This window comes from Geospiza fortis, unplaced genomic scaffold, assembly GCF_000277835.1.
Source record: "Geospiza fortis unplaced genomic scaffold, GeoFor_1.0 scaffold138, whole genome shotgun sequence".
NCBI classification, from domain to species: domain Eukaryota; kingdom Metazoa; phylum Chordata; class Aves; order Passeriformes; family Thraupidae; genus Geospiza; species Geospiza fortis.
The window spans coordinates 10,652,159-10,676,396 of NW_005054307.1; the positions used below are offsets into that span (position 1 = coordinate 10,652,159).

Genomic DNA, 24,238 nt, shown 5'->3' on the forward strand with positions numbered 1-24,238 from the left:
ATATAATAATATTATATATATAATATTTTTGCATGTTTTTGAGGAGGCAGAAACCTTTGAGCATTGTCTGTTGTTATCAGTTGGGAAAATGAGCTAAATTCTATGTTTGGCTTATAAACACCATGTTTGATTTAAGGAGGTTGAAGTCTTGGGAGAGATTTTGTTGAATCATTACCAGGTTTTGACTCATAAAAGGAATGGACAAAAGCAGAACTTTATATGGAAAGCCAGGAATTTATTGTCAGTTTAATCAAGGAACTATTATTCCAATTTCAACAGTTTAGAATTATGTGCAGTTAAAAGGATATACATGCAAACTTTCTGGTATTTTTCTTTTTTAGCTCTGTACCACTGGCTCCTGAAGTCAGTGGCAGCTGCAGCTGTTGTGATTAGGGTGGGACTTCAGGGAGTCATCACAGCCTCCTTACTTGTGGTTTCGTCCTCTTCCATACAAGATCCATCATAATTGTTCTTACCTGTTTGTCAGCACACTTTGGGGCTTGCACTGTGCTTTAATTCTCCATTACAACTATTGCTGCTGAGTGTGGTGTGCTTTACATGTGCTGATAAGGGTTCTTTTTTATCTTCTCTTTTTATCCCCTAACACTGTTTTTATGCAGTGCCCGAGTTGAACTTGTTTAACGGCCACTCTTAGAGCACTGTGCAGGTCCCTTTTAGCCTCTGGGCCCGTTATTGTAGGGACACAGAGAGTCCACTCCACATATTATTTGTTATTCCTCATTAGTTGCAGAAGTATATCCAGTAGGTGTTACACAACACAGTTGTACAGAGCTAAGCAAAAGGTAAAGCAGTTACCTTGTGCCAGTTACTAGGACTTAGATAATTTCTGGTAGGAGCAAGTCTCCCGACAAGGAAGCACAAGAACCTTGGATCTGTGGTGTTAATTTAACGATAGGCTTGTGGCGTGTCACAAGAGGCAGCAGTACTTTATTTCCTTGTCTCCAAGGCCTGCAGAATGTTGAGGTTTATATGCTCCTTCATTTACAGTTGGCACTTCTTGCATCTTTTCCTGATAGCCTTTGAAAGATTTGCAGAGGTACCCAAGAGGCATCATGACAGCAGCAAAAGGGCTGAGGGGCTGGGCAGGGTTTTACTCAGTTAATACTCACACAGTTAGCAGGAGAATGGAGAGTGGATATGATGAGAGTCCTTTGAGAGAGAGGAAGGAGAAAACCCCAAAGAAGCACAGCTTGTGATGAAGTGACAATGAAGGGATTGAAATAAATAGGTGGAAAAGATCAGAGAAGTAAATGCTATTTCCTCAGCTGCAGACTTCAAGAAGTTGCAAGATTAACAACAAAAATAATACTTTTTAAATGTGCTCCCAGGTTTCTGGGCCTTTAGGCAACGTTTGGAATGTATTTTCAAGACTCTTTACATTTGTAAGGACTCGAATATAAGCCTTTTGTTTTGTTTTGTTTCTAATGACAGTTTGTTTTGTAACCAAATGATAAAATTTTAAAACCATAGACTTAAAGAGTAAGAACCAAATAATCTCAGACTTTAAAATTATGCTTATTGGCTACACTACTTGCTTGCTTTCATAAAGTCATTAAGTGATGGGGAGGGGAGAAAAGTCAATGTGCCTTTTGTTTCACCTTTGAAAACTGTCTCCTGGTGCATGTGGCTGTCTGTGCACCTCTGCTTCTACATTTCAAATCTTCTTCTTTTATGAATAACTTCTGCAAGTAACTTAGATACTCCAGCACATTACTAACTTCATGATTTCAAGATTTCTGGGAAGTAATGGAAACAGTGTTGTCACTGGAAACGGTGACAACAGGTGAAATGTGATAAGTTCCATTTAGAAAGTTGACAGTATCTATTCCAATTTTTTTGTGGCCTAGACTATGCAGAGCCTTTTTTTTTTTTTTCTGAAGTGAGTTTGTATCTCTGAAAACATTCTGGAATACATATTTCAAAGATGCAAATACCTGAAAAGGAGACTTACATTTATCAAGAAGAAAAGGAAAATGAGGTTTGAGTTTGCTCTCCAGTTGGGAATTTGTTCTCCAGTTGTGAGCAGCTTTAGCGCTGTCTGTCCAGAAATTTCTGCAAAATTTGCATGAAAAGACTTACAGAAAAGCCATATAGCATATAGATTTAGTCACTGCTGTCAAAATTCTATATTTAATCAGGAGTTATTATAGAAATACTCCTTTTAAAGTAATAACAGTGTCACATGAGGATTATATCAGAGAACTGTTTGTATCTCTTATGGTTATGACCTAAATTATCTATATTTAGAGCACATCACAGATCTGAATACCTGTGACTTCACATTTTGTACTGTGAACTTCAAGATTTAGTCAGTCATGAATGCTTACAGGTAGCAATATAAGCTTCTATATTGTGGCCTTTTAGATCTGTGCAACATTTTTCCATGGTAAAATGCTCCCATTTTTAAAGCTGGTTACACATCAGAGGAAGAAAAAAGAAAAAACTCTTTGCCATGGTCTTAGTCTATTTGTGCTCACATACATTATTCTTGTAAGTATTTACTGTGCTGGTAATTTTGTATTTTTAAAGAAAATACTTAACCATTTCCTCCTTGAATGTGTTACTCAAGATTTCTGTCTTGCCAACTTCTTGCTTGAGACTGGTTCTTCAATGTGATATTCTTTGCACTTGGAAGTTATATATATGATTTCTTAATTACCCTTCTTAATGCTTGGTCATTTTTTTCCCGGGACTAATGTCAAATGAAAGACAATTTGATTATTGCATTAAAGTAATGGCTCTCACAATTGATAGGTTTATCATGTTATTTGCAAAGGTTACTAATGGAAATAACATCACTGCATGGAGGACAGTAACCCTACTAAATGGGAATTGATCATATAATCATATACTTGGATAGCTAATTTAAATTCAAGAATCTTGCATTAAAAGCAAAATTGTTACCGGTAAATTAATGTGATGTAAAAAGAGTCGTTTTCTGGTTTTAGCACTCTCATTTAATTATCCCATCTTTATGAAGATTTTTATTTTTATTTTAAATTAGCAATAAATATTATTTCAAACCAGCTGGTTTATCATACTTTGAGAGCAGTCAGTTAGTTATTTATGTTCTCCTGCCATGAAAGTACCTTGGAGAACACTTCACTGTTGGTTTTTACCCTATAGATTATTGTACGTTAATGAATTGTGCTTCCAATTTTCCGGGAACTTTCTGATGGATATAGAAGTTGTCTCCCAAGATATCTCAGGAGCAAAATTGAGCATCTGACTCGGCACAGGTTTAGATAAAACTTCTACAAAAGACTTAGAAGATTAAGTTTCTCTGAAATACAATAATTTCTGGAAAGTGATTGTTATTATTGCTTCTTATGTAACTTAAGTAAAGTGATTCTTACACTTTTCTAAAAGGAATTTGCTAGTAATTTGATTCAAACCTATGCCTTTCTAATCCAAATCAGTTTTTAAGCATCACTGGGGGCAAGAAGTCTGCAACTTTTGATCAGTACAGCTTAGTTACAATTTGGAGCAAGTAAATGAAATAAAAATTTAGAGCCCGTAGCAGAATTTCAAATTTTACGTTAGAAAAAAAAAATTGTAATAGAAGATTGGTCAAAAGACAGAAGGGCTGTAGATCTGTCATTCATTAACTGCTTACCCAATCAGCAGATAGTGAATTGCTTTCCCTTAGCTTGCTTTCATCAGCAGCCTTTCCCACACCATAACCAAGGCTGGGAAGCAGCAATTCTCCTAACAGTTTTAGTGGAAATTTCTGCTTAGTCTCAACCCTAAACTGTCTTGTTGAATAAGATCCTGCATAGCATTTTCTTAAATAATTCAATGGTGCACATACTACATGTTCAATTTTGTATTTTAGCTGAATTGTACAGGAGGGTGGGGAGTTCTGTGCCTGAGCAGAGGGAGGAGGCTCCCAGGAGGCCGAGCAGGTGCAGCCTCCAGAAGCTGCGGCTGTGGGGACACAATGGGAGAGCAGCACCAGAGGGCAGCCGCCCTGTCCCTTGGGGTAGCAGCCTCCTGTGCCCCAGGGAGCTGGGCTTCCTCCTTCCTCACCTTGCCATGTCACTATTGATGAACTCCATTAAGTTCAATAAGGATTCAAGATCTTGAGTTTATGGTCAATACAAACAAAAATACAGAAATTCCTCAGGTTTTTTTGCAGTTCTTACTTGCGTTTTTCACTTAAGTAATTTGTTGTCATGGTGTGCTGTGCTGTTCATTCTTCCTTGGACATTTTCCTTGGAAAATGGCCATACTTCAATACACTTTAAGAGGAGGGGTTTGTCAGATATTACCTTGCTGAAAAGGTAGTATAAAACCAAGACTGATCCTGCTCATTTTAACTTACCAGGGAATCACATTATCTTTTGAGTTAACAGAGCAAACTGAGTTTTCTAAGGTTGTGTGATGTTGGCAGGATGTCCCAACACTGCAACCATAAAATACTAGCTCGAAAAATGCTGTTAACTTCCATCCTCTCTGAAACCAGGGAGCCAGGAGGGAGCAGGGATATGATACTGAATGGAGAGCAACAATTGGTGAGAGCACTGCAGTGATCAGTGAGATTTCTGAGGAGCAGGACTGCCAGAGAGTGCAGCCAGGCTGGAAACACTGAAGCTTGACTGGACAGTGAAGAGGGATTGTGATTTTTCCTTCTACAGCCTTTTAGCAAGGGAAGCAACAGAGGTTTTGGCTGCAGCTTTGCCCTAACCTGGAGGAATGGAGTTAGCACAGTGAAATCCAGGAGCCTATTGGGAACTTCTCTAAACTGCAGAAAGGTCTGTGAGGGCCAAGAGAATGCCTGTAGTTAAAGATAGAGAGATCCTGGATGTCCTGGTGGAAAGAGGGAAGATATTCTGGGTGAAGGGCTATTTTGTTTCAGTATTCTTTTCAAACACAAGAATTAGTGAAGTTTGTAGGAGTGGCAGATCTGACCTGGCATGTCTTCATTGCCACCTTCATTTCTGTGCTCTGGCTGGGAGCACAGTTGCCCTGTATTGTAAGTTGCCCATAAAGGTGACAGAAAAATTGCACATCTTTTTGTTGCACATGTTAAAAAAATGGATACTGTAATGTTAAGATATTGTAATATTGTGTGTTCAAAGTATACGCTTTATCCTGTACCTCAAAGACATTAATTACTTGGGAATGTTCTCATTTGCCTCTGCATGTAAAGGAAAGGGTAGCAATTTCTAAGCCTAAGAAGCTTTTAGTCCTTTCCTTCATATGTATTGCTCATTTACAGAAATGCTAGGTTTGGCTTAACATGGGAGTTTACTTTTCTGGCCTTTTGGCCTTTTTCTATTTTTGGCACTGAGTACAAGCTGTTGGTTTTTTTCAATAATGAGCTGATTTATTTTTCTTTAAAGTCAGACATTTATATTTTGGATTTAATTTAACTGGTTACTTTTGTGTAAGATGAAGATGAAAAAAGAAAGCAGCAGATCTATGCCACTGTGATCTAATAAACAAATTCATTTATAATTTGAAAAGAAAAAGTTTAAAAAATTAAAGGTAAGATATTTGCAATACTTGAAACAGTTCATGAAATGCTGATGGGAGAGAAATTACAAGGCCGGGGAATCTAATGGTTTGTGAGGTTATGGGAAGCGAAAGCTAGTCAGCTACCATTACCCTCTGGTTGACCACTTTGATATGATGAACAGAAAGGTTAAAGGTTTCATGTTGTTTGCTTCTTCCCTTTTCCTTCTGGGAACAATTGCATCCCTTTTCTTGGCTGGATCAGCAGTAATGTCCTGACCTCATGAGGCATTTTCCCAGGAATTAAAGTCCCCTCCCTCTTTTCCCTGCCCTCCTGTGTCCCCTGGGATGGTGCTTCTCTCAGCAGCCGGACTAAATATCCCCCTCAGAGAAGGAGGGTGTGTCTTCCAAGGACTTTTCGCTGGGGTGGTAGGATTTTCTCCTTCCAGAGAAGACACAGTATTTATGATAAAGGATCTTCTGGATGCTTGTCTCTGCTGTGCTTTTAAAAGCTATAAGGTTTTCCTAAGCCTCTCAGGGGTTACTGGGTCAGCCATGGCTTCTGCTTCCCGGGGAATTCATTGGTTGGTGTTGATGTTAACAGTTCCAATCTGGTATAATGTACTAAGCCAGGGAAAGGCAGTGAGCTCTTCACTGCTTGAAACAGGACAGAAAAACACTCTCAAAGGTGGCTTGAAAGAGCACAGCTTTTTCACAGAATGTATTTATGTTACCTGTTGTAAGTTTAATGTTTAACTGAATTTGATATTTAGGATAAAAAATGTAGTTTATAGACTCTGATCTTTTTTCACATTGAACTCCTCTTTGTTGAAGCTGTTGTGTTACTGGACTGCCACAAAGTTCTCCAATGGCACTATTAAGTGCTGGTTTTATGTGACTTTGCCTTTTCGTTGCTTGTGAAGTGTGGTGACATTTGTGTTTTGGTTGCACTGTTTGTACATTTGCCTTTATCTGTTCAGCTATCATCGCAAAATTCAAGAGTTCTTGCGATTAATATTAGACTTCTACACCCTCTATCAGATGATAAAGTAAAAGACTGAAAACTTTGTGGGTGCAGAGGTTATGGTGTGTGGGAAGGCTGCTTGGATGAGCACCAGAGCAGAGTCACGGATACCCAGCATAAAAGTCTCACACTTTTACTTTGGTTTACTGCTTTTCCATAGTTCCAGTGATTCTGAAGATCTGAACAAAGAAAAGTACAGTCTCAATGCAAAGACCATTGTAAACAAACACCCTGTTGTTCTTTCTGAAATCAGAAATGGCCAGTTTGATCCTGTGCAGGAAAAGAAAAATAAAAAAAGAAGAAAAACTGTGAGCAAATAACATTGGTTCTGGTAAATCAGAAGGGCTTGGGTTTGGGGGATTTATGAGAACATCAAGTTACATGGCCAGAACACATTATACTGAGCTGGACTATAAAAAAGGGGGAATACTTCCAACTTAAACTCTTTGTAACTTTTGCCTTTGACTTGTTGCATAAAATGAGGATAAATAAAAGGAATTAACTTACAGCTGTAACTGATGAGAAAAAAAATTGGTGTTTGTTTTGTACCTCCAATCACAAAAATACAAACAGCTGAAAAAGATAGTGTTTGTACTGGATTTTTTTTTAAGTATTTCTTTCTTTTTAGTGTTATGCAACAAAAACCCCCAAATCAATGTACAGGGTGAAAGACTTGCTGCCTGAGAAGCAGGTTGCTGCTTCTGTCCTGGCAGTGTAGACAGGGCCAGCCCTGCCTAGGCTGTGTTTGCCAGGGTTCCTTTATTTGATGACACTTGGCTGCAGTGCTGTGGCCAGGGAGGATGGAGGCATGACAGAAATGTCTAACTGAGGCCAGGAGATGCTCCATCAAAATGCCTCAGCTACTTTGGAAGCTGCATTTCACTGTGACACTGAATTTTTAAAGATTCTGATTGCTTCCCAGATTTTCCTTTCTCTCTGTGGCCCCTGGGTCTATCATATACACATTTTAGCAAGAAGGGCTGCCAAGTGACATGACAAACAGTTTTGCTCTTTGGATATGCTTGTGACTTTCCTTTGTTGCTTGGCACAGCAGTTGAAGGCTGTGGGGAGAAGCACAAATGAAAAAGGAGGCGGGGAAATGAATTTTGAAATCTATTTCGAGCAATAGCCTCTATCCTTACTTTGCTGGCTGCTATGTTTTTGCCAGCTGGGATGAGCTGTGTAGTAATCATGTCAGAGTTTAAGCTAAAGGCCACACCTACCACTATCTCCTCCTAATGATTTTCCCCCTGAGCGGTGCTGAGGTGCAGGGCAGTACCAGCTCATGTGTTGGGGCTGATTCCAATGGCTCAACAAACTCAGTCAGCTGCTGCTCAAAGAAAAGTGTCAGGACAGAATCCCACCAATTTGTCTCCTAACACACTCTTTCACAGCTTTGGCGGTCTCGCTCCTTCTCTTTTCGTTGCCTATTTATTTATTTATTTTTCCTCTCAGACAGTTTTTTTCAGTCTTCAGGGTGTTTTAAATGTCACATTTCTGGCTGGTGTAAAAAGTGTTTGAGGAGTGAGTTCTAACACTTCCTTGTCTGGCCTGTGGAAGCCAAGTCATAATTACCTGACCCTCTGTGTTATTTTCCCTGCAGCAGATAATCCTGAACAAAATGCCCTCTGAAGGGCCACCTTTTCCACCTCTCTTGGCCTTTCCCCTGGCTGTTCCTTGAGAGCATGGGTGTTGAAGCCACTGCACTGCCTGGTATCTTTAGGATTGAGACCAGTCTAGTAGTATCTCACACCTGATGCTTTGCTTTCTGTGCCTTAGGTTTTGAGGGTTGACTCTGCAGGCAAATCTGAATACCCATGTTAACTTCTTGGTAATGTCTTTTGGTCTCAGCAATCCAGGATGTTTTGCTGTTTCTCTAGCTCCTTTGAGCTTCGATTTCCTGACAGAGTTCCCACTTTGTTTCTGTCTTTTTCTGGTCTTTTAGCTCGCCTGCCACCATTGTAGTTGGCTTGATTTGTTTCTCTTCCCTACAAATACAGGCAGCCTCCCTTAGATCCTGGGAGGGATCTAGGAGGGCTTTATGGGCCACTTCTCTGCACTTTCTGTGTCTCAGTAAGTTGCTGCCTCATCTGACTTACTACAGGTAGCTTCTTCTCTGAGTAGTCTTTAAGGCTTGCTTCTGCCCAACAACTTAGTAACTTGTTCAGTTCAAATAAACCCCACCTTGTCTCTTTTAAATATTTTCTTCTGTCACTCTGGGTCTAGTCTTTTTTTTTTTTAATGCTTCTTTCTACATCACTGTGAGATGAAAATGAATGCTTTTATAAATTTTTTATGTATAGCACTTAGATACCACAATAATGAAAACATGAGAAGTTCATTGAGTACCAGAAAAAGGTAATTAACTATTCCAAAATATATGTGTATGGAGCTTGCTTGCTTTGGGGACAAAAGGTAGATAAAAAATAGTTCTTTAGAAATATCTCAGTTCATAGAAAACAATATTATGAGATATGCAAGGGAGGAGATTTACAGTGCTCTTGACTCCATGATGTACAGCATGAGTTTGACTAAGTGGAAGCAGTGAATCTGAGAGAGTTTGAATGTTTTGTGAATGTAAAGTTGTGCTGTCCATTGCCCTGTGGTCCTTCCTCCCTCCCTCCCTCCCTCCGTAGTATTAAAGGATCACACTTTCAACACAGTATCTGGAAAAAGATGGAGATAAACTCTAAAATTAAAGGAGTTTAGTAAGGTTTGACATAATTTTTTTAAATAAACTTATGTAAATGTGAAAAAGTTCAGAGAGTAAAATAAAGTTAATACTTAAAGATATTTTAAGGCATTCCCAAGAAGTCTGTTCTTCTACACACCTTTTAGGTATTTACGTAACATTTTCTTGCAACCTCTGAAAGTTAGAAAATAAGTAATTTTCTTTGTTCTCTGTGCCATTTTCTACACCTCTCATCATCATTGCTGCTCCTGGCCAAACTGTTAGTCTTCTTCGTTCAACCTTGTCTTGAAGTGCTGTTCTCAAGACAGTGCAGCACTGCTGCATGAGGCCCCAGACCCTCTGAGACTGATTGTTTAGGAGCAGTGTGGGCTGTATTCTTGCATGGTCATCTTCTGTGGGGTACTGACTTGCACATGCTTGACGGTCATTCCTAATTGAGGTCCAGTTCATAAATCCTGTCATTAGGACAGCAATCAAGTCAGTTAAATGTTTCTTTCATACAGAGTTGATGAGTGTCTGGCCATTTACATCTGTCCTTATAAATGTGCTCAGTTTTTTCATTTGTTAATTCTTCCAGTTTAGAAATACATAATTTTATGCTGATTTTCCCCCTTCCTCTATTGCATTCATATGACATGGTTATGAACTGTCTATCTTTTTTATATCGTTTAGTTTGTGGTTACGCCTTTAATATTATTTCAGTGAGGACCTGTCACTTTCCTGAACTATTTCCTTGAGTTGCTTGTACTTGAGGATGCACTGCAAGTATATTAAAATCTGGTTTCATATAGACCATTGTATTTATCCCCCTGTTATCAGTCTTTCCTGATTTTTTTCAAATCCTGATCACTTGTTTTGTTCTACTTTCATGTTTTAAACAGTTTCTATCAACTGATTAGAAACAAACCTAGAGGAGCCCCTTTTATTTTGTTTTCTCTGCTTGTGGTTTCCAGCACACTCAAAGATGTTCCTCTTGCCCTGCTTGTTTCCATTCTTCATAACCGTCTACATAGTTTACAGATGCCATCAGGACAATGAACTCTCTTTATATAATTGGTAATTATTCAAATAAAACCCTTATCATCTTCTTCAGACTTGATTGCTAATGATGTGTCTCTTTCATGTCCCTTCCTTGGGTTGTTTTGGCTTTTCTGCTGATTTTATCCTTAAATCAGAGAATTTCAGTGGTCTATCTCACAGTGCATTTTGAACTTCAGAGAGGGCCTGTATATTTATTGTGCTAGACAACATATTTTTTCCCCTATCTCTGGATAGGAAATGTTATCTTCTTCATGTAAATTCTGATTATGCAGTTACTACACAACTACGTTAAGACATGATTTTTGTTATGCAGTGGACTTCCACTTCATTTAGGTACCATATTGTTGCGAATGCAAAGTGACAAAAAATGCTTCGTGTAAATTGTTTAGTGATACCTAAAGAGATAATTGCCTTCAGTTTTTAACTGGATACTGATTAATTAGGTGCACCATCTGTATTTTTTCATGTGAAACCGGTCTTTATAAACCCATCATGAAATCAAACACTATTAAATAACTGTTATTTTACAGTGACTACCTGAAAATTTAAGAAGATATTGCATTAAATTTTTATAAAAATTATGAAACAGTGTAAAGTTAATACAGGGTTTATATTTATTAATTTAAAGTAATTTTTAATTCTCACTGGGCAGAAAAGTATTAATTTTAGATGAAAACAAGTAAAACATGCCTTTATCTTCTAGTGTCTGATTCAAAAAATGACACAGCCATGAAAACACATAGTAGAAATTTTGACTTTGGTATCAATCAACCAATTTTAAAAGTTCTTCATGCTAGCAAAAAAGAGTATTTCTTTGGGATGACATACAAATTTAAAACAAGCTTAAAATGTGTAATTTAATTAATAACACACTGGGTTTATTGTAGTTTGTTTTTCTATTTTCCACATCTTGTATGAAGTTTTTATTCACAAAAAAAACCAGGAGGTTTAACAGCATTGCAGCTCAATATTCTACTCTTAAGGTTCGCTCCAGTTTCTTAATGTATTTACGTAAATACAGAAGTAAAATATGGCTATTAAAAAAAACTAATTTAAATTTAAAAAAAATAAAGAGCAGAAGTCCACCATCTGTTTTCCTGTATCCCTGGTGTCACTTTGTGTGCATGGGTTATGCCATAAAGCCATGTACAAACTTCTGGTTGACTACCAGCAATTCAGAAAGGATTATAGATCTTGGAGTATAGCCATGGATTTTATATAATTTTGATACTAGAGGAAAGATACAGAGTTTTTAAATTGCTCTTTTAGATGCTTTAGAAGTATGCAGAGTTTTAGTTGCTTATTACAGAGCCATATTTGGTGTCCAGTAATGTTTTGTATTGCACGTAAAAAGACATTGGTGCAATGTGGTGGGGCTTGCTGGCGTGCACACAACTGCCCCACCAGATCCAGAGTGTGCATCACCTCTTCGTAGGGATAGGGACTTTGGGGGAAAAATCAGAAAAAAATGTGAGAAAGAGGAAAAAAGACAAGGGGAGGCTCTGATTGGCCAGCTGGAGAAAGAAGTGATCCCCTGCTGAGTGTCCTCATCATCCTCTGGGTGCTCTCCCCTCTACAGTATGTGACAATGAGAAAAAACTAAATTTTGGATTTCTCTGATATGAACCAGACCCTAAATAAATGCAAGTCAGTTTGGGGGTTGGAGGAGAGAAGGCCTGATCATCTCATACCAGTGGCAGTCACTTCCCAGGAGAACCTGCTGCAGCAGCAGGTGTAGGCAGGAAAAATCCTGTGAGATGCTGAGAATGTAAATGGCAGCTGCTTATGAATAAAACACTCATATGTGTACTACCTGTTGTGTGGAGAAAACAGCTGTGTGCACATAGGAGCTGTATCATACAGGGCTGATTCCCTGGTCAGACTGAGCACAGGCTGCCCCACTGGCTTTGGTTCAGCCTGAGGAGTTCATACCCAGAGAAAATTCAGTCTACTCAGCCAAGAAAAGTACAGTAAATTTAAAAAGTCTAGAAACCCAAATTAGAATTTTTACTGCCACTTTGCATTTTGATGCCATGTCTTTTTTCTTAAAAAGAGAAAAATTGTTACAATTTGGTGTCATTTTATTTCATGTTTTTATAATAACTCTTGCTGCATCCAGCCTGGAATTAAACCTTAGCAGTTCTATGGCTATAATAAGAGTAAGGTTTATTGCCAGCTAATGTTTCATCTGCTGGCTAGATGACTAGCTGTGCACCAGCTGTATATATATTCTGTAAGGATATCATCATCACAGCACTTCACTCCTGCATCTCATACACCCACCAGGAGACATGTGCTCCTGTGCTCTGAGCAAGGAATACAAATGAGATGTCTCAAGGAAAAGTAAATAAGAATATTAGGAAATATTAAAGTAAATAAGAATATTAGGAAGTATTAAAGAGAAGTAATTCTGATTTTAGGTTGTTAGTGTGAGAGACTGTTTTTGGACAGGGATGAGATGAGAGCTCCCACAAATCTTCAGGTGCTGCTGATGGACTGCTTTTGGCACAGCTCAGACAGAATGGCCCAAAGCCCAGCTTTTAGCTGTTCTTTTGTTGGCTTCTCCCCTGCATGGTTCTTCCTTGGTTCCTGGCTTATATCAGAGAAGCCCTAGTCCTGCTCTAGGCTAATTCTAAACCTTTGGAAGAATTTTTTCTAGCAGAAAGGCATCTCCAGAACATGTGAGCAAGGCCATGGCTCCTCCTGTACCGGGGCAGGAGAACTGCAGTGCAGCAGCTGTGCCGGTGCTAAACCTCCTGGGAGCTCCTTCATTCAAAGAGGAGAAGGCTTGGCTGGTGCTCACTGGTCTCCCAGATGTGCACAGGCACAGGGGTGGCCAGGCTGAGGAGCCAAGAATTGAGCTTTTGCCCAAAGCACAAGAGGAAGATTACAATATACAAGAGAAACAAGATACAGGAGAATTATAATAGATGAAGTTTTGATGTAAAATTGATTTTACTTATTATTATTTATTATTAATAATTACTTATGTTATTCTTCCAAAATTATTATATTTGTCCTAATAGTTTATAAGTTTTTTATCACCTTCATGTAAACTTTGGTTTTTTTAAATAAAATGAAAAAATTTAGATAGAACTACATTTCTCATTAGCTTTGCTTTTAAAAGCTCTATTTCCCGAGTCTCACAGTTGTTCTCTTTCCAGCAAATATTTGAACAGCAGAGCCAAAGTGTGCCTTGGCTCTAGTGCTCTGCATCTTACAGAATATTAATCCATTTGCAGTGTGTTAATTCTGTGCTGGAAGCTGCAAGGAGTTTTTGGCAATGTATATAAAGATTTCAGTCCTACTGATGGTGTTTGAAAATGTCAGTGTGACACTAGAATGGCATTGCTGGGATGATCCTTTTCTTGTTCGTTTTAATTAAACATAGAAAATTGCACATACACATGTAATTAAATAGAAAAACATACAAACCATGTATACAATGTCACGTGCTCCAAAGGTAGAAAATGAGATATTCAAAGTGTTTTGTGCTATCTTATATTTCCTGTGCAGATATATAAATCTATAGACTTTACTGTCTAGTCTGATAATATTTAAAAAGTAGTTGTTGATTATTTTGTTTGTCCTTTTTTGTCATGGGATTGGTGCATTAGCTCCCTGCTTGGGGGATAAAGATGGGCAAAAGGTTCATGACATTTTAAAAAGAGAGAAATCATTCCTTAGAGACCACTTGCTTTTCCTCTTTTGAACTGGGAACTTGATGGTTAAAAATGAATCCATTGAAATGTTCTTGGATGCTATGGAGAGCTCCTTGTGTTTCACACGTTGTTGGGTTTGTTGCAAGGAAAGATCCTCCTGTATGCAAGTAAGATACAGAATCTATTGCTCTCTACAACAATCTGAGAGGAGGTTGGTCTCTTCTCCCAGGCAACCAGTGACAGGACAAGAGGAAATGGCAGGGGAGGTTCAAGTTGGACATCGGGAAGAATTTTTCACTGAAAGAGTGCTCAGGCATTGGAATGGTCTACCCAGTGAGGTGGTGGAGCCACCATTCCTGGAAGCGCTCAAGAAATGACTGGACATGGCACTTAATGCTGTGGTTTAGTGGAGAAGGTGGTGTTTGGTCAAATGTTGGTCTCAGTGGTCTTGGAGGTCTTCTCCAGCGTTAATGCTTCTGTGATTCTATAGTGCTGAGATGGGAGAAAATATATTACTGTAAAGTGAATGGGTGAACAATAATACTGTACACAGTGAGGTCTAAGTTAAAGATACCACCACCATTCCCCTAAGGTAAAGGTAGCCTCATTTTCACTTTTCCTAAGTTTGGGAAGTTTACCTTTCAAGTTTAACAAATACCCACTTACCACAGCTTTGACTGTGCAGTGAATATGTGCTCTCTGTTTATGTAATCTGTATCTAGATTGTCAGGGAGATTTGAAGATTTAATTTAAAAATGAGAAGTATCTCAGATAGTGCAAGACTTACATAAACAATAGATATCCAGGTGAGGCATAAAGTAACATAAGCTATGGCCATAAAATGTAATCATTTGAAAGGGGCAGGAGCCTTGAGGCAGCTGTAGTGTTTATCATATCCTCACATAACTTCTCAGTTTTAGTTCAGCGTATGAGTTAAGAGCTAATAGAACATTTGGCTTTTCAGACTTTAAAATATCATCCTTGGAACATATAGCCATGTAATTCCTGGAAACAGAGCAGTCTAGCTGCAAAATGTATGTTTTGAATAAAGGAAGAATTTTTCAGCAGTTTCTTAGAAAACATGCTTAAAATATTATATAAAAATGAGACATTTTAACAAACATTAACCTTTGACTCTAGCAGTTGTAGAGACTTTCTGATCCAATTGAAGAAAATGAAATGCAGAATTACTTAAATATTGGAACCAGCAAAAAAAACTTGCATGAATAACACTGAAATAAGAAACAATTTAGGCGAAGCAGGATTTTTTAAAGAGATTTTGATGATAGAGTCTACATTTTTAATCATTGCATTGCTGATATATTTAGTGTTTACTTAGCTTGCAGTGTCACAGAATTTTGCCTTTCCTGGAAAATTATTGTTTGTGAAGAGTCTGAAAATGTTACTGCAAATCTTTTCTCTATGTGAACCTCAGTTTAGCCAAAAAATCTAAGATCTGCTAAAATGCTGTCTCATAAACTTAAGATGTCTCATAAGCATAAAACGTCCTCATTGTGACATTGAAAAAAGAACTTGAAATCCCAGCACAGTATTTTTATTGCAAATGACAGTTTTCATCTGTTGGCTTTTGCTGCCAGAATAAGCATGTTTTCAGTAAGCACAAACAGACTTTTTCAGCTGTGCCGGTTTCCAGCGGTTCCTTTTTACTCCCCAAGTGGGTGGTATGGAAGAGCCACCTTTCTGGCGCACTTGCATGCAGACAACACATGGCCACCATCGAGTTTTGGCATTATGCTCTAATAAAAAAAGATCCTGCTCATATGAGAAAGCTTGGTGTGCGTCAGTACAGCTATTTCAGTCGTTGCTGCCTCCTGAGCTGAATGTCAACCGACATTGGTGACTCTATTAAAATACGATTTCGCAAAAGGAAGTAAGAAACATGACTTTCAAGCTGTGTGTGAAGATGAGCTAAAATAGTAACAAAAGTATCTCTGGAGAGTACTAGAGGACAACAAAAAATTTCTCTGAAATCTACCTATTGTTAAGAAAAATTAGATCTGGCAGACTCTCTTTTGTACCAGCTGGATGTGTTAAATTTTCCTTCTCTTCAACATTGAGTGCAGGCATTGCTGTAGGAGGGATTCCAAGGAACTGGAAGGATTCAAAGTTTTCCTCAGAAAATTTCTCCAGTGATCCTCAATCCTAAGGAAAGTCAGAATTAATCTTTTATAGCTGAGTTTCTGTGCAGCAACCATTGCAGCCCATGTTGAGTCCAAGCGGGAAGCTGATGGTGCGGGGTCCTCACCGGCTGCTCTTGCAGGAGGCACCAGAGAGCAGCGGTTGTGACGTGTCATAGGCAAGAATTCAGAGAGCCAACCCTTTGTAAAGTAGCAGAGCAAACTCTGGTAATGGCTGGACATAAGTTCACGTTGCCCTCATTTTGGAAACAGATGGGAAAATGTACTCAGATCAAATAATTTTGTTTTTTAACTACTTCTCTCCCAGATCCCTCTGAAGGGATCTGTCCTATCCAAAGCCATTATAATTCAGAAGAGTTTGGATGTCATTATACCACTGTACTTAGGCTGCTACTAATTGTACTGTGTTTTGTTCTCATACTGTACTTCTCAGCTCCTTCACTTCATTGGAAGTCTTGAATACAGCATAAACCCTCTTTTTAGACCACTGCTTAGGGGATAAAGACAGGCAAAACGTTCATGACATTTTTAAAAGAGAGAAATCATCCCTTAGAGACCACTTGCTTTTCCTCTTTTGAACTGGGAACTTGATGGCAAAACATGAATCCATTGAAAGATTCTTGGATGCTATGGAGAGCTCCTTGTGTCCTCCACTTTAAATTAAAACTGGAAATTGATAAATTCTACTTGTAATAACACTTCATTTTGCTCATACTGGACTTCAAAACTAAGTACCTTTTTTCCATTATGGATTTCTATGTTCCTCACTCATTGATATGTGAGAGAACCATAGTTCCTGTATGTTTTTTTTTCACAACCACAGTGGTCAAATACTGGAGGAAGATGCACAGAGAGGTTATGTTGTTCTGTCCTTGAAGGTATTTAAGACTCCCTGGGACACAGCCCTGAGCAGCCTGATTAAACGGACCTGTTTTGGGCAGGGGTTGGACTCAGAGACACCAGAGGCTCCTTCCTACCTCAGTTATTCTGTGGTTCTGGCTTCCTACCAGGCTTGTTTGGTACATACACCTATGACTGTAAAAGAAGGCCTGATCTTTGCTGGGAAGTAATATTTTTGGTTGCTGCTTTTAGCGACAGCAGCTGTATATGCTCCTAATTTTCTGTTGGGACATTCATGAATTGACATTGCTTCCTTAGCAATGACATTGCTGAGCAGATGCTCTTGTTAGAAATTGGACAATTTCTTATCTGCCATGAGGGTCCAGAAATAATCAGCATTTAGAACAAAAATTTCCTGTAAATTTTTTGTGTTCTCAGGTGGATTTGTGTTTTCTTTCTTGTGTAATGGGTACAGAAATTATTGTACAAAGTAAAAAAGGTAAAATAGAAAAATTCTTTTATTATTTTTGCATTTGCATTTTCAAGCTGCTTTTGTGAGAGTATAGGTTTCATAACATTGTAAATTTCTCTATAATAGTAATAAAAATAATGTAATTCTTTAAAACATGGAGGTTTTGAACTGCTTCTGCTTTATATATATTTGACTCCATGTCATTAGCAGGGCAAAATAAAGTGAGATGTTTTCAACACAGCAGTCATTAGGCCATCACGGTGCTGTTGATCTTTGTCCTTCATGGAGTATTAATATTGTTGATGGCACAACAGGGCTACTCTGTGAAAAAAGAGCCCTGTATACAGGGCTACTCTGTGAAAAAAGTGCTGAACATAGGTCATCATCGGTCATATTTTCTCCCTAACTACTAGTGAAAAGTTCAGTAGTAGTAATCACCTTTCTGCAGATGAAAGAAATAGTGTGACTTTTTAAATTTTCAGGAGTGCAAACTTAGTGATTTGAGAGACACCCATTATATTCATTACCCAAGAGAAGAATAATTCTTTATGTTCAGGATAAGGCTGCATGCATGTGTGAAAAGTGGATAGGATGAAGGATGAGTAGCTTTATGTAGAAACAGGGAGGGAGTGAACTTGCTTTGGGGCACATTTTCTGAACTGTAACACAGACACAGCTTTGACAAGCATTTTTTTGAAGTGATAGCTGTAATCATTTTCTGTGTCAGTTCTTGTCTTAGCTGGCATTGCCTTAATAAAGGTACATTCTGTTTCATTTAAACTGGTGTAAATACAGAGGTGCCTCTGCTGTGTGAATGATGTGACTGAGTAAGAAATAAGATGGATCAGAGATCCTAGATCAAGCCCAAGCGTAGACAAAAATGGTTTGGAGAATGTTTTCATCAGTTTTTCTACATCCTGGTAGTGGATGAGGAATAGAGATACTTTGATTATCAACCAACAATTCCAAAATTAGTGGCCATGAGGGAGATGATCTGTTCTGTGAGCAAATTCCATAACAGAAAATTTGCCTCCTTGGCTGGGATCCCCAGGGGCTGCCTCAACTGGGTTTATTGAACAGTATAAAAAATCTGAAATTAGTTATAGGGAAAAAAAGGTCCTGTCACATTCTAAGTACATTATTAGAGAACAGATTGCATTATTTTGCTCTGTTACTGAGTGAAATATTTATTGAATACAAATTCAACCAAGCAGGTGCAAACTTGTTTAAACCGACAAATTGACCAAGGCAGAAAATGCGCAAATTCTCATGTTTACATTCAATAAAAGTTAATCATGCACAAGGAAATATAAGTAGTAAAGTACAATAATACTGCAAATAGTTTGAAATTAGTAATGAGGGTTGGTATGAAGATGTGTAAAGTAAATATAATTTGTAAAGGAAGATGTGAGATCCAAATAGAAAAAGTGAAAATTGAGTAAGGTTGCTCTAGACACACTTCAGTTTATGTACATTACCAAAAGCGTGCAACCAAAGTTGGTTAAACAGTTGTTGAATAAGATTTTGTTGATTTATAGTCTGAGTTTATATCAGCATCTGAAACTGGTTCATGAAGAACCTCACTCCGGAGTGTGTTCCCTGCTCCCTGCTGCCCTCATGGTATAGATGACCGCAATGTTCGTGGTCTGATTGTTTGCTCTCCTTGTAGGTTTATTCAGCTGGTTGAGTGCTGTACTTCTACCAGAGGAAAAAATAAAAACAAGATGAAAGTGTTCATTTTGAAGATAAATGAACTTTTCCAGGCTACTTTGTTTCTCTGTAGAGACATGACATGTTAAACTGTTCAACATCTGGGAGCATTTGTCCCTGTGGATTAACTGAGTGCTGAACTGCCATCCCATTTTCATGGAGATTTAGGGAATGAACAGCAAGTGCTTAACTGTTTTGACCCAGTCTTATTTTAGAACTGCAGGATATGTAAGCAAATGCCAGATACATTTTCAAATATGCATATGCATGTGTCAATTTTTTTTTTAATTTTTTTTTTTACATAAGACCCTAATTACGTAACAACTGGGCTTTTTTTAGTTCAAGACAATGTAGTTCAGGAAAAGTACTTAATTGATAGTGCTATGAAACCTTCAGAATTATTTATTTATGTAAAAAGGCTAGCATTTAACTTCTATAAATTAATTAGCTTTAAATATTCAATTAGATAAATTATTGTAGTCTAATCCCATGATGATTTAGTCTCGCTTTCTACCAGTGTGGCAAGTATCTAAAATGGGACATACCATTTCTGTGAATGTCTGTAACTCAATGTTCCGCTTTGTTTTTCTGATCATAGTTTTACATTTTTTAATGGCAGAGAATGACAGAGAACTTTCACCTGCTACTTTTCTTTCATGTTAAGATAGTTCTGGAGTAGTTTCCATTGTATTCTTTTTCTTGGGTAGTCAGGTGTTGTCTTCTAACGGGAAATTTTAGATCATGTCTAAGAAGTATGTCAAGGACATTAACTTCCTGGAGATGTCTGTTTCTTGCAATGCTGCCAAGATTTTAAAGTCTTTAGTCAACCTAAAGTCTTTCATCTACTGTTACTTTTAGGAGCAAGTCACAGTGGCTAAGCAATTTTTTCTTTTATTTGCTAGAGGATATAGCAATGTGAGAATAGATAAGCAAGTGTACTATCCCTCCTATGAGTGTTTGGCACAAATTTTTCCTTAATAGATCCATTCCTGTTCTGAAATACATTTCTACAGTGACAGGTCACTGCTATACAAAATGGTCATTCTTATTAACAGGGAATGATTTATTTGATTATTTACTATTTGATGGTAAGTATTGCTTAGGAGATTTGACAATTCAGTGATTATTCATATTTGATTTTGATTGTTGAAATTAGTAATAGCATAGAAGGCATCAACTCAGTCTGTAATTTTTACATTCAGGAATATTTTGAGGTTTTGTATTAATATTTAAGTCTGGTAATTTATAAGGTCCTTTATTTTTAAGGAAGATACGTGATATCACTGAATCCAGTGCCTGCATGACTTCTTTTTTTTTTGTGGCATGACTAGTTCTGTAATAGTTTGGTATCTTTTATGTAGGGTAATAGTGGAAGTAACATTGAGAAAATTATAGAGGAGATCATTAAGATATAAATTTGAGGTGTTAGGAAGTGGAAATTCCCATTTTATCAACACTGAGAAATATTTTAATTTATGTGTAGAAATCACCAAACTTCAGTTTTGGATTATTGTTCTCACAAATGCCCAGTTTCAGAAATGTAATCATGAATACATAATTAAATCAGGATGCCCTTCTACCAGTTTATCTGTTATGACAAATTGGGCTAAAGGTTCAGCCTGGGGCAGGACAGTGGTAGGTCCTAGAGATACTGTGTGCTAATCTCTGTGGGGAGAGCAAGCTCAAGCTGTTGTTTAGCCTAGAATAAATCAGAAAAAAATGCTGTTCTCCTGTAAAATGGTTGTACCTTTAAGAAGAGGAAACCCTTGGTAGCTGTAGTCTGGGCTGAGCTGGATGGCACCTTCTATTACCATACCTGTGCGGAGAGGTGCTCAGCACTGGTGGTGCTGGTAAGGAGAAGCTGTGCAGGCGTGGGCCTTCTGTGTGACTCTTCTGGCAGCTGCTTCTTGAAAACAAAACTTAGGAAAATCCTCTAACTCACTGATGTCAGCTAGCAGCATAAAAAAGAATTAGGGAAATGAACAGATCTCTCTCTGGCTGGTATTTGGTAATGACATGAAGATCTCAAGGCACATTGCTCTGCTCTCAGAGTGCAGTGAGGTGACTTGCTTAGGGGTTACTGGTAACTGCTGGCACCTCTTCTCCAAATTTGCAATTTCCCCAAATAGTTCTTGGGAGCTGAGGCTGTGAGGGCTACACTTGGAGCAACCTTAGAATGCTTCTGAGGTGACCAGCACGTGGGTGCCCAGACAAGAATGGTGTGGAAGGAGCAATATTGGTGCAATGCCATGCTCCCTTTGCAATTCCTTTTGCAGCCCCATTGTCTGTGGAGCTTAAGTTTTGTAGCTCTTGAAAACCTACCTCTTCTGGCAGCCCCCAAACACTGAACTCGCAGCAGAACTGCAAGCTGACAATATTATATGGATTGCCAAGTCAATTGTGATTGCTTATTACTGAGTTGACTTACCTCAAATTAATTCAGAGCTCTATCACCTACTAAAAATCTGTATTCTATGAAATGTGCTGATATTAATAACTAATGTCAGTAAAAACTAGGCTTCATTATTGTTTGCATGGATGGGTTGAGACTTCTTTGTAATTCTTACGATTTTAATAACTATAACATAGAGAAATCAACTGCTATGTGTATGTTTGAACATATGTCTGTGAAGGGAAATATTCATGATGTTCATCTTTTATTTTGCAGTCAAAACCTGTTGCGTTTGCAGTTCGGACAAATGTTGGGTACAGTGCAGCTCACGAAGATGATGTCCCAGTCCCAGGCATGGCCATCTCATTTGAGGCTAAAGATTTTCTTCATGTTAAAGAAGTAAGTAAAACCAGAGGAGTAAGTGAATCACTCTTTAAGAGAGTACTTGGGTAATAGTGCTACTATTTTGCAATGTTGATAGCACTTCACATTGCCAAAGCACTTTACAAATGTTAAAGAAGCTAAGTGTATAAGGAATTGAATGTTCTTTTAAATGCTATTCGTGTAGAAGCAATGGCACAAATTTCTTACAATCAAATTAATGAAGTTCAGAAAGCAAGTACTTTTCTTCTCTAGTAAAAATCACTTATTTATAGGTTTAAATGCCTGTGTCTGACTATTCAAAGGTGAAATATTTCTGGGTTTTTTTCTAATCTGGTACTGTGAGGGTTTGTTGTGATTCAGCAGCCAAGGGTTGCTTCTCTTTTATCTGTGTGACTGCATCTCAATTAACCCCAAAATTCTCAAGTCTCCTGTTTTTTTACTGAAGCTACTTCCCTGGCACAGACAGTATTTAGTTAGCAGTTACATGCTGAAGAACTGAATGATGTTTCAAGATAATTGCAGCTGTCAATAAATGAGCTTTGCATTTGCTGCATTGGTTTTCTTTCCCTGTAGTTTGGTTTTGACAATTTTAAATTTTTAAACACCTGAAGTAATTTCCTTTCTCTGCTCCTTGCCAGACTCAAAAAATAACTTGGTAACTTTCACATGCGGGCCCTCCTCTGTAGCCTGCTGCTCCCTTTTCAATGACTCCTTCATTTTAAAATGTTTCCTAGCTTTTGGTCATATTCCATTGTGGTTTGTCTCAAAATAGCCCATCTGGATATGGAAAATTATAGGAAAAGAAACAGAAAGTTAGTTTAAGGTTGAGAGCAACCTAGCCATGTATTTAAAATTATGTCTTTGCCTCATTTTAGACTATCAAAAAATCCCTCAGTAGTTATGATCGATGATGCACAATGATTCTGCTAGCACAGGTGCTCTGTGGAAGAAAGAAACGTTCCTAATACAGAGATAGAAATACAGGTGGACAGAGACTAAAGGAACACAAGAAACAGACTTGGCTAATGGTCGTAAAAGAGAATAACCTTGATTTAGACTGTATATAGTGAAGGAAATATGCTTTCTGACTGATGATAGTGTGAAAGAATTGCTCTGCTCTGTCTTGTGACAAAAGAAGAGATGAGCAGGCACAGAGTCCTGGCAAGAGAAAACCATCAGCCTTCTCCAATGAGTCTTGAAGCACTGGAAAATAAGGCTCAGTTTGGTTAGATCAAATGGTTTTGTGTAGTCATCTATTCCATCTGCGCATCAAATGAAGTGGTAATCTCAGACTTTTCATCAAGTGTTTCCCCTGTTTCCATATAAACCAGCCACACAGGGTTAGCAGTTTTCTGTTAAAAGTTAATGCATTTTTCTTCACAGCAAAACTTAGTCTTAGATGTATATATATGTGTGGGAGAAAATCTGGAAGGAAAAGTCTCCTGAACTTTTTTGTATCTCCAAAATGCCTTGAAGGGAAGCTTAACTCAGCTGAGTTTTTACATTGTCTGTGGCTGCGTGTAGCACTGAGGGGTGGAAAAATAGATTAAAATGTTCCTGCAACCCCAGGTGTGTTAGAATAGGCATTCTGTGCTGATTGCCTTTAGAAACACCTGATTTTCTCTGTAAGCTGTTGAGGAGAGGTTATTGTCTACTGGTGCTGGGCCAGAGATTGGTTGGGGAGGCACCCTAGGACCAGGCCAGCTGCACTGCCGGAATGGTGAGATGGGAAGGGATCCACAAGGAGTCAAACTGGGACTTAGACTCTTGCCCTGCATTTGGCAGCAGCTGTTGTGTCTGGGTGGGTTGAAGCTCCTTCAGTGGTTGCTCCAGGCCCAGCCCTTCCTTGCACAGCCATGTCCTCCCCCTCCATCTTCTGTGCCAGGCCCTGCTCGTCCTCCAGGGCTCTGTATCCCACCAGGTTTTGCTCTTCAGTACATTTGCTGCTCCCTACGGTTAATGCTGTGGGAACTGAATTGTCCAAGCTTTAATTATTTCTGCAGATTAAAGAAAAAAATATATTGGACTATAAAATGCAGTGTTGCTTATGAATTTTATACCTAACTTATTGCTAGAAATAAAGAAAAGCTGAGTTAATCTCCAGTAGCTTCTGCCTGCCTAAGGATGCCATGCTGGACCAGTGCTGTCTTCTTTTTGTCTGAAAGGGCTGTTCACCAGTCTGTGCTGCTGAGAGGGCTCAAACAAGAAAAACCTCAGTTCAAAATGTACGTGGACAGTGATGAAAAGCACTGCAGTGATTGAGTGTGAGGGAAATTTATCTTCATTATCAGGTTACATTCATTAAAACCCAATACACATAAGGATGATGGATTCCTTCCTGCATGAAGAAACTGCTGCATCATAGTAACTTATCAATCTTTTGA

At 38.3% G+C, this 24,238-nt stretch overlaps 1 protein-coding gene across 6 annotated transcripts in view; it reads left to right on the plus strand.

Moving 5' to 3' along the window:
• Positions 1-24,238, plus strand: part of CACNB2 (calcium voltage-gated channel auxiliary subunit beta 2) — a 110,589-nt gene that overhangs the window by 42,437 nt on the left and 43,914 nt on the right. For all 6 annotated transcript variants that reach the window (XM_031066780.1, XM_031066779.1, XM_005418606.3 and 3 more), the window contains exon 3: positions 21,747-21,869. In XM_031066780.1, coding sequence (XP_030922640.1) covers positions 21,747-21,869 — 123 coding nt within the window. The remainder of the gene's footprint in view (positions 1-21,746; positions 21,870-24,238) is intronic.